The sequence below is a fragment of the Mizuhopecten yessoensis genome, unplaced genomic scaffold (assembly GCF_002113885.1).
Source record: "Mizuhopecten yessoensis strain PY_sf001 unplaced genomic scaffold, ASM211388v2 scaffold6863, whole genome shotgun sequence".
Lineage (NCBI taxonomy): Eukaryota > Metazoa > Mollusca > Bivalvia > Pectinida > Pectinidae > Mizuhopecten > Mizuhopecten yessoensis.
Window position 1 is genome coordinate 734,708 of NW_018406762.1, and position 17,910 is coordinate 752,617.

The 17,910-nt window shown below is 40.2% G+C and overlaps 1 protein-coding gene across 1 annotated transcript in view; it reads left to right on the plus strand.

The window, feature by feature from the left end:
• Positions 1-1,743: 1,743 nt before the first annotated feature.
• Positions 1,744-17,910, plus strand: part of LOC110452748 — an 83,794-nt gene continuing 67,627 nt past the window's right edge. The window contains exon 1 of the mRNA XM_021501408.1: positions 1,744-2,178. Coding sequence (XP_021357083.1) covers positions 2,139-2,178 — 40 coding nt within the window. The 5' untranslated portion in view covers positions 1,744-2,138. The remainder of the gene's footprint in view (positions 2,179-17,910) is intronic.

Genomic DNA, 17,910 nt, shown 5'->3' on the forward strand with positions numbered 1-17,910 from the left:
CCGCCGTCATCGTGGCCGTGGTCCATCTTCATCGTCGGCCTTATCATCATCACAATCGTCGTCATAACCATCATCATCATCATCATCATCATCGTCGTCATAACCATCATCATCATCGTCGTCGTCATGATCATCATCACAATCCTCATCGTCATTATTACCGTCGTCGTCGTCGTCGTCGTCATAATCATCATCACAATCATCATCGTCATCATTACCGTCATCGTCGTCGTCATAATCATCATCACAATCATCATCTTCATCGTCATCATTACCGTCGTCGTCGTCATCATCCTAATCGATTTGAGGACTGGCGCTGTTTGACAACGTGTTTTTTCTTTATATAGACAATTATCCGTAATGTACATGTAGCACCACAACGGATTCGTCAATTTTACAAGTGATTAGTGTCAGGAACAGCAAAAATGGATCAGACGCGCAATACCAATATATGTGTTGTCCTTTGAAACGATGTCGATCATCCGAAGACGTCCTAAAAGGTGGTAAAAAGTTCAACAAAATTGATCTAACTGGATTTAGAACATGATAAAACACTGATGTGTCGCAGAACTTTTTGTTAAGTATAAACACTCGCCTGGAATAACGTAAGTTCCGGACTAAACGACAGAAATTGATACCACGTAGAAATTAAGTTCCTTAATATTTCCATAAAAAAAAGTGGGTAATCTTGATTAATGGATTCTGCATTAAATCAGATATTACAACTGCTTCACGCGAGCGATAACAACAGTCAAAGCAAATAAACATTCAGAATAATTTGACAGAACGTAATCGATAAGAACGAATAAGGAATAAAAGAGAAGCTTGGTCAGAGCAAAAGCGGCAATCTAAAATAAGGCAAATAAAGCAGTCTTTGACAGGGCATAAGCGGCAACCTAAAATAAGGGTGCAACTAAAAACAAGCAAATGTAAAAGTTTTTGACAAACCATCAGCGGCAGCAAAAAATAAGGCAAATACAGAAGGCTTTGATAGAGCACATTGTCTGACAATGCAAATGCAACGCATCGCTACTTTATTTGATACATATGCATATATATGTATATATAAGACACTCACAACAAAGATGTGTAGAGGTCTTTTAAACGACGTCAATGTTGATGTGTAGAAACAAACATATGTGACGAACGGCTAATGGCTTTTTAATATTTTATTATACTAATATAATTCATTAGCCTTTCTTTTTGTAGTGTGACGATACACCACAGGGAAAATAGATAACAGAAATAATTGTGTTGTGTATACAGAGGTAAACGTTAGCCGGCAACAGTTCATACTAAGCTACCAAACATGAACGACACAAGAAAATGAAAACTGCAAGTATCTAATCATAACAATGAAATATACTCGGCCAACAACAGCCATAGAAACACATGCCACGCTCCCCAGACATCCTCCCAGACAATTAACTATCTCTGTTTGATAAATGATGCATACAGAATAACAACAGGTGCGTTCGAATAGAGTGCGTATACATTACAATTATATGCTTTATATATTACTGACATATTGATTAGACTTTTTATGTTTTGTTTGAGTGTGTGTGTGTATGTGTGCATGTATCCCATCCGTAGTACGCCAATGCTTACATATTGATTTATACATTAAACAAATATTCCATTCTAGTAAGTTCATTCACACCCTCGCTAGTGCATCGATAACATTTTATATTTACAACGTCACACACAAATAAATACAGGGTCTTAATGACGTCCCGACGTACGTCTAAGCCATGTTAACGAAGAAACAAACAATGAACACATTGTGTATGTAATAGGAAACACTGCAAACTTGTGTCAAGAGGAGACAACCGTGTAGGAATACTTTCTGATGCTGAGGCTGGCACAACATCGATCGAAACTTGGAGCTAGCCGACTGGTTATAGCCGACGGTAGGGACACTGGGTAGAGCTGTGTATATAACGCCATGCCACCAGGGGGAGGGCACACGTCATGAGGAGGTGAAACACGGATTAACAAAGTGTAATACGCCATGATATAACCTGTGAGTTGTGTTAAACGTATCCCCGGCCTGGATGACTTCGCGAACGGGGGAGGATTTCTTACCTAAGGTTTGTGTGTGTTACCCGGATGATGGGGAAAGGCAGACGTAATCGGACATGGATATTACGGCCTGTTTCTACCTTACATTAACCACACGTAAGTACAGAGTTTATTAACGAGTTCTTTTGTATCTATAGAAGGTACAGTAATTAAAGTTTTGTTGTCTACATAACGTCTCTTACCGAAAGACAATGCCAACCTTTACTACAAGTGTTTCAACTGTACAGAAAATAGCACTTACCGCTAGTGGATCTACTGTATAGTATTTACTAATAGTAGTTCTACAGAAGTAGATCTAATGTATAATGTATATCATGTAGTTCAACTGTACTGAAAATAGCACTTACCGCTAGTAAATCTACTGTATAGTATTTACTAATAGTAGTTCTACAGAGGTAGATCTAATGTATAATGTATATTTTGTAGTTTAACTGTACAGAAACTTGCATTTACCACTATTAGATCAACTTTGTATTGAATTTACCACAGGTAGTTCTACTGTACTGAAACGTACATTAACCAGAAGTAGATCAACTGTATCTTGACGCATATTTACCACAGGTAGTTCTACTGTACTGAAACGTACATTTACCACTATTAGATCAACTGTGTATTGAAATTACCGCAAGCTGTTTTACTGTACTGAAACCTCAACTTACCGTGCACTAGTAAATCAACTGTATCTTGAATATTTACCACAAATAGTTCTACTGTACTGAAGCTAGCACTTACCACTAGTAAATAACTGTATATTGACAAATATTTACAACCAAGTAGTCCTACTCTACTGACCTTATCTTGTCTTACTAGAAACATTTTTCACAAATCGGGCTGTTGTTGATTGATAAATACTCTGTGCCACAAGGCATTGTTCATTGTTAAAAAATGTCTTTTTGAATAGGCCTACTGTATATCGACTATAAAATACACTATCTGATGCATTTTCACAGCGAACTATACGTGTTTTTTTTTTTTTTATTTATGGTGAGAAATATCAACATTATTTTACAAAATTGATTACGGCCAGGTATATTTAGGAATGAAGAACCTGCCTCAATGTGCTCTGCTACAAATTAAACTATAAAAAGTATACGTCACGGTAACAACTGTTTACTGTACTAAGTATATTACACTTAAATTTTCATATATGCATATGAAAACCTCTTTTTGAGGACTTGCATAAGTATCATCAACAATGCGACTCAAGTGTGTTTATGTGACGCTAATTGAAGTGTTCTGTACATTGTTTACTAAACAGTTATTGTGGAGGCGTCATTTCATCGATGCACTGATGTGTTAAAATTCGATAATGCACTTTAACTTGAGTGTGCTAAACCAAATACGTTTGCATTAGTAGTTCCGGCTGCTCAGTAGTTCGACTGATATTGAATGCGTCTCGTTAACATCTGTATGCAATAAAAACTATGAATACGCAACATTTAAATTAAATAAAAGTTAGACATGTCAATGCAGAACGCCAAACAAATCAAGAAAAATGCATCAGATTGGTTAAGCTGCTGTTCATATTTTGTTTTTATAAAAATCACACCCTTCAATAAGTTCAAAGAGATACTGAAATCTTATGAAGGCTTTACGGATGTAAACTTTATATATTTTACCATTGTGAAAAACGTTCTATGAACTTATATTAATCACTTTTGTTGGCCTGGATGGTAGCGCGCAGGGGTTATCCGTAGAAAACAAACAGATCCTGGCAGGTGACTCCGTGCCTTTTCACATCCGATCAGGGTATCGAACCCCGGTCACTATGGTAAAAGTTCAGTGCGCTATCCAGTGCCGACCACAAGGGCTTAAGATGAAATAACTCAAATATTTATTTCATTCTTTTTAAGGCAATTAAAATAATGAAAGTCTATGCCTGAAATATTCCAAACCAAATAACGCCTCGATGCATGTGGGTTCCACGAGGAAAAATAAACTAAGAATTATTCAGTTCATACAATCGAATGTTGGCAACTAAGAAAATCTCATCGCGATACCGGGATACGAAACTATTAGTTTCTAAAATGTGATGTATAAAATAGGATTGGAGTGATCTGCTGAATCTAGGTTTTCTGTATACAAAATATTTTTACCCGATATAGCTCACATGTATATTACAATACAGTCGAGTTCCCCGCAGCGTGGAAGCCTTCCTTCCTCGCTTTCAGCTTAGAGGGCATTGTTCAGAATATCATTTAGACGTTGATCTTTGTCTTTCTCTGCTCTAGCGCGACCATTCCTGTCGTGTCCCTTTCTCTACTCTAGCGCGACCATTCCTGTCGCGTCCCTTTCTCTTCTCTAGCGCGACCATTCCTGTCGTGTCCCTTTCTCTACTCTGGCGCGACCATTCCTGTCGTGTCCCTTTCTCTAATCTAGCGCGACCATTCCTGTCGTGTCCCTTTCTCTAATCTAGCGCGACCATTCCTGTCGTGTCCCTTTCTCTACTCTGGCGCGACCATTCCTGTCGTGTCCCTTTCTCTAATCGAGCGCCACCATTCCTGTCGTGTCCCTTTCTCTAATCTAGCGCAACCATTCCTGTCGTGTCCCTTTCTCTACTCTAGCGCGACCACTCCTGTCGTGCCCCTTCCTCTACTCTAGCGCGCCCATTCCTGTCGTGTCCCTTTCTCTACTCTAGCGCCACCATTCCTGTCGTGTCCCATTCTCTACTCTAGCGCGACCATTCCTGTCGTGGCCCTTTCTCTACTCTAGCGCGACCATTTCTGTCGTGTCCCTTTCTCTACTCTAGCGCGACCATTGCTGTCGTGTCCCTTTCTCTACTCTAGCGCGACCACTCCTGTCGTGCCCCTTCCTCTACTCTAGCGCGCCCATTCCTGTCGTGTCCCTTTCTCTACTCTAGCACGACCATCCCTGTCGTGTCCCTTTCTCTACTCTAGCGCGACCATTGCTGTCGTGTCCCTTTCTCTACTCTAGCGCGACCATTGCTGTCGTGTCCCTTTCTCTACTCTAGCGCGACCATTGCTGTCGTGTCCCTTTCTCTAATCTTGCGCGACCATTCCTGTCGTGTCCCTTTCTCTACTCTGGCGCGACCATTCCTGTCGTGTCCCTTTCTCTAATCGAGCGCCACCATTCCTGTCGTGTCCCTTTCTCTAATCTAGCGCGACCATTCCTGTCGTGTCCCTTTTTCTCCTCTAGCGCGACCATCCCTGTCGTGTCCGTTTCTCTACTCTAGCGCGACCACTCCTGTCGTGCCCCTTCCTCTACTCTAGCGCGCCCATTCCTGTCGTGTCCCTTTCTCTACTCTAGCGCGAGCATTCCTGTCGTGTCCCTTCCTCTACTCTAGCGCGACCATTCCTGTTGTGTCCCTTTTTCTACTCTAGCGCGACCATCCCTGTCGTGTCCGTTTCTCTTCTCTAGCGCGACCACTCCTGTCGTGTCCCTTCCTTTACTCTAGCGCGGCCATTCCTGTCGTGTCCCTTTCTCTACTCTAGCGCGACCATTCCTGTCGTGGCCCTTTCTCTACTCTAGCGCGACCATTTCTGTCGTGTCCCTTTCTCTACTCTAGCGCGACCATTGCTGTCGTGTCCCTTTCTCTAATCTTGCGCGACCATTCCTGTCGTGTCCCTTTCTCTACTCTGGCGCGACCATTCCTGTCGTGTCCCTTTCTCTAATCTAGCGCTACCATTCCTGTCGTGTCCCTTTTTCTACTCTAGCGCGACCATTCCTGTCGTGTCCCTCCCTCTACTCTAGCCCGCCCATTCCTGTCGTGTCCCTTTTTCTCCTCTAGCGCGACCATCCCTGTCGTGTCCGTTTCTCTACTCTAGCGCGACCACTCCTGTCGTGTCCCTTCCTTTACTCTAGCGCGGCCATTCCTGTCGTGTCCCTTTCTCTACTCTAGCGCCACCATTCCTGTCGTGTCCCTTTCTCTAATCTAGCGCGACCATTCCTGTCGTGTCCCTTTCTCTTCTCTAGCGCGACCATCCCTGTCGTGTCCCTTTCTCTTCTTTAGCGCGACCATTCCTGTCGTGTCCCTTGCTCTACTCTAGCGCGACCATCCTTGTCGTGTCCCTGTTCACTCTGTTATCTATGTGTTACGACGAAGGCATTAATACACAACTGTATGTCGCACACGCACCTTCACACACTAACAATCAGGCTACACATTTGTAGCATTAAAGTATCTATATTTACACATCTCCTATGTACCCTGTGCTGCTATCAGCCTCCCTGTACCGACAGTGCTGTGTTGTCACTTGTCTCCGATGCCTGTCTCAGGAGTTGTCAAAAATCGACCAGGGTTGAAATGATATTGGTACTTAACTATATTCGTAATCTTGTATGCCCTTCTCTTGCGTCACCGGGTTAAAAACAACCTTTATAACTGACTCATGAAAGGATTGTACCATCACCGGTATGTGATAATATTTTGATAGTACACAGCCGAGCCTCATCAGACCAGCAACCCCTAATCCAGTCGTTCCACTATCTACATTCGTTAATCCAGCCACCACTAATCCAGTCGTTCCACTATCTACACTCGTTAATCCAGCAACCTCTTATCCAGTCGTTCCACTATCTACACTCGTTAATCCAGCCACCACTAATCCAGTCGTTCCACTATCTACACTCGTTAATCCAGCGACCTCTTATCCAGTCGTTCCACTATCTACACTCGTTAATCCAGCACCCTCTTATCCAGTCGTTCCACTATCTACACTCGTTAATCCCTAATCCAGTCGTTCCACTATCTACACTCGTTAATCCCTAATCCAGTCGTTCCACTATCTACACTCGTTAATCCCTAATCCAGTCGTTCCACTATCTACACTCGTTAATCCCTAATCCAGTCGTTCCACTATCTACACTCGTTAATCCAGCACCCTCTTATCCAGTCGTTCCACTATCTACACTCGTTAATCCAGCACCCTCTTATCCAGTCGTTCCACTATCTACACTCGTTAATCCCTAATCCAGTCGTTCCACTATCTACACTCGTTAATCCAGCGACCTCTTATCCAGTCGTTCCACTATCTACACTCTTTAATCCAGCCACCACTAATCCAGTCGTTCCACTATCTACCCTCGTAAATCCAGCCATCACTAATCCAGTCGTTCCATTATCTACACTCGGTAATCCATCCACCTTTAATCCAGTCGTTCCACTATCTATACTCGTTAATCCAGCCACCACCAATCCAGTCGTTCCACTATCTAACCTCGTTAATCCAGGCACCACTAATCCAGTCGTTCCAGTATCTACACTCGTTTATCCAGCCACCACTAACCTGCTAGTGTCCCTATCAACCCTCGTTAATCTAATCTCCACTTACCTGGTTGTGTCACTATCAAGCCTCATTAATCCAGCCAACACTAACCTGGTCTATACTCGTTAATCCAGCCCCCCCTAATCCAGTCGTTCCACTATTTACACTCGTTAACCCAGCCACCCCCAATCCAGTCGTTCCATTATGTACACTCGGTAATCCAGCCACCTCTAATCCAGTCGTTCCACTATCAACTCTCGTTTATCCAGCCACCACTAACCTGGTTGTGTCACTATCTACCCTCATTAATCCAGCCACCACTAACCTGGTTCTAAAAATATCGATCCTCATTGATCCAGCCACCACTAACCTGGTTCTAAAAATATCGATCCTCATTGATCCAGCCACCACTAACCTGGTTCTAAAAATATCGATCCTCATTGATCCAGCCACCACTAACCTGGTTCTAAAAATATCGATCCTCATTGATCCAGCCACCACTAACCTGGTTCTAAAAATATCGATCCTCATTGATCCAGCCACCACTAACCTGGTTGTGTCACTATCAAGGCCACCACTAATTCAGTCGTTCCACTATCTACCCTCGTAAATCCAGCCATCTCTAATCCAGTCGTTCCATTATCTACAGTCGGTAATCCATCCACCTCTAATCCAGTCGTACCACTATCTAAACTCGTTAATCCAGCCACCACTAACCTGGTTGTGTCACTATCTACCCTCATTAATCCAGCCACCACTAACCTGGTTGTGACAATATCTATCCTCATTCATCCAGCCACCACTAACCTGGTTCTAAAAATATCGATCCTCATTGATCCAGCCACCACTAACCTGGTTCTAAAAATATCGATCCTCATTGATCCAGCCACCACTAACCTGGTTGTGTCACTATCAAGCCTCATTAATCCAGCCAACACTAACCTGGTCTATACTCGTTAATCCAGCCTCCACCAATCCAGTCGTTCCATGATCTACACTCGGTAATCCAGCCACCACTAATCCAGTCGTTCCACTTTCTACACTCGTTAATCCAGCCACCTCTAATCCAGTCGTTCCACTATCTACACTCGTTAATCCAGCCACCACCAATCCAGTCGTTCCATTATCTACACTCGGTAATCCATCCACCTCTAATCCAGTCGTTCCACTATCTACCCTCGTTAATCCAGCCACCACTAATCCAGTCGTTCCATTATCTACACTCGGTAATCCAGCCACCACCAATCCAGTCGTTCCACGATCTACACTCGTTAATCCAGCCACCACTAATCCAGTCGTTCCATTATCTACCCTCGTTAATCCAGCCACCACCAATCCAGTCGTTCCATTATCTACACTCGGTAATCCAGCCACCACCAATCCAGTCGTTCCACTATCTACACTCGTTAATCCAGCCACCACTAATCCAGTCGTTCCATTATCTACACTCGTTAATCCAGCAACCTCTAATCCAGTCGTTCCACTATCTACACTCGTTAATCCAGCCACAACTAATCCAGTCGTTCCACTATTTACACTCGTTAAACCAGCCACCACTAATCCAGTCGTTCCACTATCTACCCCCGTTAATCCAGCCACCACTAACCTGGTTGTTTCACTATCTACCCTCATTAATCCAGCCACCACTTGCCTGGTTGTGTCACTATCTGCCCTCATTAAACCAGCCACCACTAACCTGGTTTTGACAATATCTATCCTCATTTATCCAGCCCCCCCTAACCTGGTTGTGTCACTATCTAGCCTCATTAATCCAGCCACCACTTACCTGGTTGTGTCACTATCTGCCCTCATTAATCCAGCCACCACTAACCTGGTTGTGACAATATCTATCCTCATTTATCCAGCCACCACTAACCTGGTTGTGTCACTATCTACCCTCATTAATCCAGCCACCACTAACCTGGTTGTGTCACTATCTACCATCATTAATCAAGCCACCACTTACCTGGTTGTGTCACTATCAAGCCTCGTTAATCTAGCCACCACTAACCTGGTTGTGTCACTATCAAGCCTCGTTAATCTAGCCACCACTAACCTGGTTGTGTCACTATCAAGCCTCATTAATCCAGCCAACACTAACCTGGTTGTGTCACTATCAAGCCTCGTTAATCTAGCCACCACTAACCTGGTTGTGTCACTATCAAGCCTCGTTAATCTAGCCACCACTAACCTTGTTGTGTCACTATCAAGCCTCGTTAATCCAGCAACCACTTACCTGGTTGTGTCACTATCAAGCCTCGTTTATCCAGCCACCACTAACCTGGTAGTGTCACTATCCAGCCTCGTTAATCTAATCTCCACTTACCTGGTTGTGTCACTATCAAGCCTCGTTTATCTAACCTCCACTTACCTGGTTGTGTCACTATCCAGCCTCGTTAATCTAATCTCCACTTACCTGGTTGTGTCACTATCAAGCCTCGTTAATCTAACCTCCACTAATCCGGTTTGTTTCATTATCTGGTCTCATTAATCCAGTCACCACTAATACGGTAGTGTCTTTATATCAGGTAAGTTTCTAGGGGACAGAAGGACATTTTCTATACACATTTGCCTGAATAACCCAGCCGAAAGAATAGGTGGCTCGGTTTTCTGGTTTTCATTGTGTTTACTTATCACTGATGCATTGTATTATTGTATTTATTAAATTGATACAATATCATTATTATAATCGTTCTCTGAATTGACGTTTTGTCCTAACCATTATAGAAATTCACGCATTGGAAATATTGCCCAAACGTATCCAATGTCACGATTAAGTTTCACAAAAATTGATATATCGATAAAGCGGATACACAAGATATATACATGTCTCAGTTAAATCTAGATAGCACTTTATTTATTTCAAAACAATTATGGCTGGAGTTTTAACAACTTATATAGTGCAGGGTAACCCACGTGGTCGGGCAGGTGACCCCATACGTTTTCACTTACAATCGGGGAATTGCACCCTGGCCGTCTTGGTGAAAGGCAAGTGTGCTGTCCACTGCGCCAGCCGACCGTCTATAAACCAAATTTGATTGAAATGATGCATTTTATTGCCATATTATACATGTATTGTGACACAGCGATTCCCTAAATTGAAACATTATAACATTATATACACGAAAACGATCCATGTTGACCATACATTCAATACTTACACGATTCGCTCCAAAAAAAAAAGAATATAATTGTCTGGCTATATGTTTTGGCTATAGCTATGTATCCATTTCCCCCCTTGTCAGTATTGTTACAGGCTAGACACGGACATATGATCCATTCTATGATAAACCTATAGAGCTATACGGTTGTGTAGTGACGGCCAAACCCTTCTCCAGTGACTGTCGTTATACTGCGAGTCTTCTAAAACTGCCGGGTTTAAACCAGACACTACTCCCACACCTGTCACCATTTCCTGTCGCGTATCTAAAGTTAGCTTACTGTCCCTTTTTGCATTATATGACTAAGTATATTTCCAATCGATAAATTAACAAAGTTTACGGAAAATTTATATGCAAAACAAACAATTCAGTGACATACATATTATGTGTAAGACCAACCTTACCTTTTCTGACAAGAGGCTCCCCACAACAGGTGAAAACCTCCCTAGGTCCTTTCGTTTTTTCACCAGTGTAAGTACAAAATGTAAGTTGTGTTAGCAAAGGAAAGGAATGACAATAGGAACTGTTAAACGTGCAAACTGAGTTACTTTGTTCTTTGCATTTCTTGTTTTGCAGTGGCGTAGCAAATCATTTTTCGGAGTGAATATTTACAGGGGGTCGGGCGTCCGAGGCGCGTAGCGCCGGATGAGGTGGGGTTTGGGAAGGGGAGTTCCCCCTCTTTTAGGTTGAACAAAAATCGAATTCTACAAGGCCCTAGAAGCAATCTCTCATATTCTAAGAAATCCTTTAAGTCTGATTTTAAAAAGTAAAACGTGACTTTTTATTTGAATAATATAAGTGTTTGTACTTAACTAACTAATAGTTTTATTTAGAATTCTACATAAACCTTGGAGATTTGTAAACGTTTTTATCAGACTAAAATTTTCAAGAAGATTTTTTTTCATTCTTTCCTTTTTACGATTGATACATACGGTCCATATTAATCACTAAACAAGAAATTACATGTATGCTACGCCACTGTTTTGACTGTACATTTCTTGTCATAGATGCTGTTATGGCCAATAGAAACCTTGCCACATCAATGTACGTCTATTTTAGGACAATACCGTCCATTGTTTGTCTGTGTCTTCCCTCACATAATTGTCTTGATTTAAATTGTGTAGTGATGTGTGTTCATCATCATTTTCTGACTATAATCTTGTAAATGGTTAAACTTCTTTTTCAAATGAGCATTTTTGTCTTAAGCATCGGTGATGAGATTTTATTTATCTCAAAATACATGCCCGATGTTGTACATACGGTATTTCGTGTGTCACTTGTTTATGCAGAAATAACAATGTATTATTGGGATAGTCTGCACTATCCTGGGCCCATGGAGAGGTATAATTGTAATTACGATTTGCACCATTTCATTCAGAATATATTTGTTTAGTTATTCTCTGATAACTGCGAGTAAATGTCACACAAGCCAAACCAAACTCAGACTACATTTGAAGTACAGATAATTGTCTATTTTTCTCTATTGTTACCAATTATTTATAGTTTCTGGCTGTTTCAGGTCCGTGGTTGTACTCGATCACATCAGCAGCCAACAATCTCAGCTCTAACAACGTTTAATACTCCGAAAAGTTAACAAGAGGATTAGGCATGATTTATAGCAACTCATAAAAACTCTCTCCTCAACAATTGTTCAATAACATTGTGATAGCGACACTACACATCAATATGTTATTACATAAAACACTACTGGAAGAAGACAGAAAGTTAAAAGGGGAAATGACAAAGTAGCCTATATTATGCTAACAATATTAAAACATAAAAGTATGCGTTATGCCTGCCTGTCATAATCTGACTCTATGATCAGCTTATTCTGACAATTCGGCCAACTTATTCTGACACTTAGGCCATCTCATGCTGACACTTAGGTCAGCTTACACTCCGGCCAGCCTTTATTTTGACAATTCGGTCAGGTAAGATTGACACCACGGCCAGCTTATTTTGACAATTCGGCCACCTTATTCTGACACTCGGGCCACCTTATTCTGACACTCAGGCCACCTTATTCTGACACTCGGGCCACCTTATTCTGACACTTCGGCCACCTTATTCTGACACTTCGGTTAACTTATTCTGACACTTCGGCCAACTTATTCTGACAATTCGGCCAACTTATTCTGACAATTCGGCCAACTTATTCTGACAATTCTTCTGACAATTCGGCCACCTTATTCTGACAATTCGGCCAACTTATTCTGACAATTCGGCCAACTTATTCTGACAATTCGGCCACCTTATTCTGACACTTCGGCCACCTTATTCTGACAATACGGCCAACTTATTTTGACAATACGGCCACCTTATTCTGACACTCGGGCCACCTTATTCTGACACTTCGGCCAACTTATTCTGACAATTCGGCCACCTTATTCTGACAATTCGGCCACCTTATTCTGCCACTTCGGCCACCTTATTCTGACAATACGGCCAGCTTATTTTGACAATACGGCCAACTTATTCTGACACTCGGGCCACCTTATTCTGACACTTCGGGCAACTTATTCTGACACTTCGGTTAACTTATTCTGACACTTCGGCAAACTTATTCTGACAATTCGGCCACCTTATTCTGACAATTCGGCCACCATATTCGGACATTCAGGCCACCTTATTCTGACACTTCGGCCACCTTATTCTGACACTTCGGCCAACTTATTCTAACACTTCGGCCAACTTATTCTGACACTCTCAGCGTGTACGGAAGAATAAGTTGTTGGTTTGGGGAACCTTTGCAACATAACTACATAAGTAAACAATTGATATTATTTGTTTGGAAATCTTAACAGATGATAGCAGTAAACAGCAGATTTACGTGAGCGTATGCATAGCAAAATATAAATGGAAGTTTCGACAGTCAGGTGGCTTCTGTCACTGAGGGATTTTGATGATTTTGTAGGATTTGGTGTCCAACAACTTTGCTACTTTTTCTTGTTTTAAAGTAACTTGTCGATAAGTTAACTATCCTTAAGAAAGCCGGGTGAGTTGTTAGCTTTGACAAACGTTCTCACTATCGATCTCAGCGTTGTAAAATAAAGCCACCTCTGTTATGTATCAAAGAAGAATATAGCTGACTTGAGGTCCGATGTTTTCAGTTTAGGTGATATTTTTCATAGCAGTTTGCATGCTGCAAAACATCAAGCGTGCAATTCGTGCAATACATAATCAAACTAGTTTATATTTCTTCTGTGTAATCGCCATATAGCATGTGTGCTTAGGAAAATACCCTCTTAAATACATTTTATGAAAAATGTTTTTTTAACATTTTGATTGTTTTAGAGGAATCGATTACATGAACATGCGATGAATTGATGGCTGCAGCAGGTTATAATGATGATGTGACGGTAAAAGAGGTTGTACCGATTAATGTCGAGCTTTCATATTTCGTGGGTATTTATTTTCGCGCAAATTCGCGTTAAAAGTTTATCACAAATTCAAGGCTCACGCGAACAATTAATTTTATATTAACATGTTTAAGTACATTCTTGTATTCAAGATTAAGAAAAGAGGTAATTCTAAGATGAGGCCAGTTCACTAAGATAAATGAGCGCAAAGCATTAGTGATTTGAAGTATATTGAATGTGTTATGAAGCTTGTGTAGTTCTGTATCTAATTCATAATGCTGGAACAATTAAGAGGTTATTGTCTCTAACGAACATGAAAACATATGTTTTATCAAAATATGTTTTAAAGCAAATATATATAATGCATGCGAATTGAAATACAATTTTCTATGAAAACAATCTAAACTTTATTCATGCAATGACATATTGTACTTGACAGGTATACAAGATGCGAGAACATACTGACATCCCGGTTAAAACCTCTATACAATTATATTCTTATTTTTAAATGTTGACATCATCGATCGTTTGTTTTTTCTATGAGTTTGTTCCCTATATAGAATTACAACGTAACAGGTGTGTATTATACAGACAACTTTCACGCAGAGAACGCACTTAAAAAGTCGTAGAAAACAGGTGACACATGTTTCGTTTCCCAATGGACCGTATCAAACACACTTACATTATAACTAGTTTTATAATCTCCCCTCATCCTTCCTCCATTTGTCTGTCCTATTTCTCTTTTCTTTTGTCTCTCTGTCTCCATGTCCGTGTGTCCCTAAATGGGTACTAGGGAAACAGGTTTGCATAAGTTGTAAAACTTGGGCCAAATCCCGTCGCTATTATGTTCAGATGAAGACACTCCTGTCATACTAGTAGATAAGGTAAATATTGATACCAATGTAACACCAGGCGGTACCAATGGCTCCATATCGATCCGTGTGTATATTACCAATATAACAGGCTGTCATGATGGAAAATGAATATTCTCAATATTTTGTAACTGAGTTTCTACCACAATACGCTGTGTTATTCCACTCTCAGATCATTGTATAAACACGCAGACTGTTAGATAAATATGAGTTATACACCACACGTGGTATATGACCTTCAAGAGTTTTGATTGGTCGAGAAGATGAACTTTGACCGGGAAGACTTTTTCCACGTGCTTTTTGCCACCTGCTGTTTTGTTTACGTCGTCGGCTGTCAACATCCGATAAATGTTGGTGACTTTGAATATTAAAAGATGATACTTAAAGATTTGATCGCTAGTTTCAGGCAAAACTGCTACAGACGCTCGATATCGTTTCGACGTCACACCGTCGCGTGTCCAGGTCGTGAAACCAAAACAAGATCTGTCAGTGTCGGGAAATATTTCGTTCTCCCAACGTCCCGTTATCGCTATTTAGACGGTCTGACTATGGCTGAACTTTCACTATAAACGTCAACCATGTCAAGAAGAAACGTAGGCCTATGGTTTTGGATATTGACAGCGATAAGTTCGTCTACAACGGTTCATCACTTGGCGGGAGGCAGACTTCGTACGATGTGCTTACGCGCATATAGTCCGTGGTTAATTTATATAAATTAATGCAATACTGCTACTCTCAATATTTAAAGTCGTTCATCTGTTTTATTTTTTCACGAAGTTGTTGCCGAAACATTAATTTTGACAATAATTAAATTTGTAAAAACAAAAAGTTTTTTAATATTAATGAGTGACTCTTTACATATGGGTCATATCACTACGCCAGCCTTGTCAACAAACACGTGTGTATGTAATTTCCGACTGATCATGAGATTGTGGTAGAAACAGATCACACGACTCGTGGTTGTTGAGTATGGTATTCATTTCACTCTCGTTAGTTAATTTTCAAAAGTTACAGAAAGACACTCGCTAAAGCTCGTGTCTTTTGTAACTTTTGCAAATTAACTAACTCGAGTGAAATAAATACCATATTCAACAACCACTCGTTGTGTAACCTCTATTTATTTAATGTCACATTCTTTCTATATATTCTTGCTATATATTCTTGCTATATATTCTTTCTGTGGGAAATAGCACTTTCACCATTACATGTATATTTTGCATGCTGGTTCACAGTGTGAAAAATCCTCACGCCGTCTGACATCACAAATTAATTTTCTGTATCATAGGAGAAACAGGGTATCTAACTCTTGATGATAAGTATATTCTATATCTGTTCTCGTAAGTTATCATGAGTTCATTTCAGAATATTTATTGTTCAGATCTTAGATACAAATGAATTGGGTAACAGGCAAAGCCTATGAGCGCCTCTCCTTACAGTTATAAACAGTTTACACACATCATATTGAATTGAAGTAATGATAAAACATGTATATTATGTACATGAATATTGATATTTGCATGTCATTAATATTTTTTAAATTGTTGTACAAAAACTAGATTTTACAAAAAATGGCAATTAAAATGATGCTGGTGGACAGCACATAGTACAAGTATGTGCTGGTATCATTCCACACAGCAAAGACATGTGAAAATAGATAAACCAGTAAGTGTAATCTAGTTAAAGCGTCTTGTATCTTTAATGAATCTCTGAACCATCTCCAAAATACTTATATTCATATTGATATCGAGTCTTCGACATCCATAAAGAAAAGTCTGAGTATTTAATTGAATAATGTCATTAAGAGCAGAAATGGAGTTCAGGAGAATTTGCCTTTGATTAGTATACAGAGTACAATGGAAGTGATCACAATCCTCAACAGGAGAACTACATAAGCAGGCAGGGGTATCAATTAGGTGAGATTCAAATAGATCTGAATTCAAGTTACTGGCACAGTTTCTAAGTTGACAAAAGTTTATATTAAATTTTAGATCACCATTGTATTTACAAATATCAGTACATTCGGGTTGATAATCCATTTCATTTGAGTTCTTGTGAGTTCTCGTGAGTGTTCGTGAAAATTCAATCATTTGAGTGTATACAACCCTTTATACAATCCACACTGTTCCATTTAAAGGTAACTTTAGTTGTTGGACCTGTAAAGGTACATTCTTTAACAACTTAATAAAATTCGTAGATAAACGTCAAATAAAAAGCATATTTTTAGTGAGGTTAATGAACTTGGTCCGCAAGATCCAATATGTTGTGTGATAGAGGTTCTGAAACATCAGCAAATCTTCGATAATTCCAATAACACTTTTTCCTCATTTAGTATTTTCATAAATTAAAAGTAGATCTCCTTTTGTTATTAAATAAAATGGATCTGTTTCCAAGAACAAAAGAAACATATTTGAAAAAACGTTTCTTGTACTTTATTTAAGAGCTCGTACAAGAAACGAATATACTTATTTCTTACGTATCTTCCATTTAACAAATGTCTAGATGTTCAGGAAACGCAAAGGAAAAGAGTGATGGTGAACGAAACTATAAAACCCAGTGGCGTGCAAATATCCTGTTTTGAGACAATACGTCGATTTATACCTAAACCACAAAGCACTACCATTATTGACCCATCCTCGGACCAACGCTCGACCGTCAGCTTTCTGACTCGTATACAACCATAATTTCTATAGTTTTATTGGCCAGATGAGTCAATACCGGCCTAGAATCACAATTTACGGACGCAGTGTTGTTTGCGCGCGCTCAATACAGAATACGTGTAAGTAAAAGCTGGTTTCATTCTCTGCCACCTTCAGACAAAGGGAGGTGGCACATTGTATGTATAACCGCGTTCCATAGATTATGTCTAATAGGCAAATAGCAGTTTGAATGTCGTCTTTCATTTGTTTTACTTATAATGTGTTTAAATATAGTCAGATACAATTGTGCCCGTATATAAATGATTTTCTAGATCGATTTAAAAGCATATTTTGAAAACATCTTTTTAAAAAAAATCCCTTTGTCTTCAAAATTGATAAGAATGATGCGTGCATGGGATTTTTTTTATTTGATAAACGTCCTTCACGGATCCTTTGTCTCTGCTCCCATCCATTAATATTATCACGACAATTGATTTCCTTGTCCTCCTTGAATTCCCTGACGTTTTTCCTAACAAGAACTTGTCTTTCACATGGTTGAAGCCAGCGAGAGACTT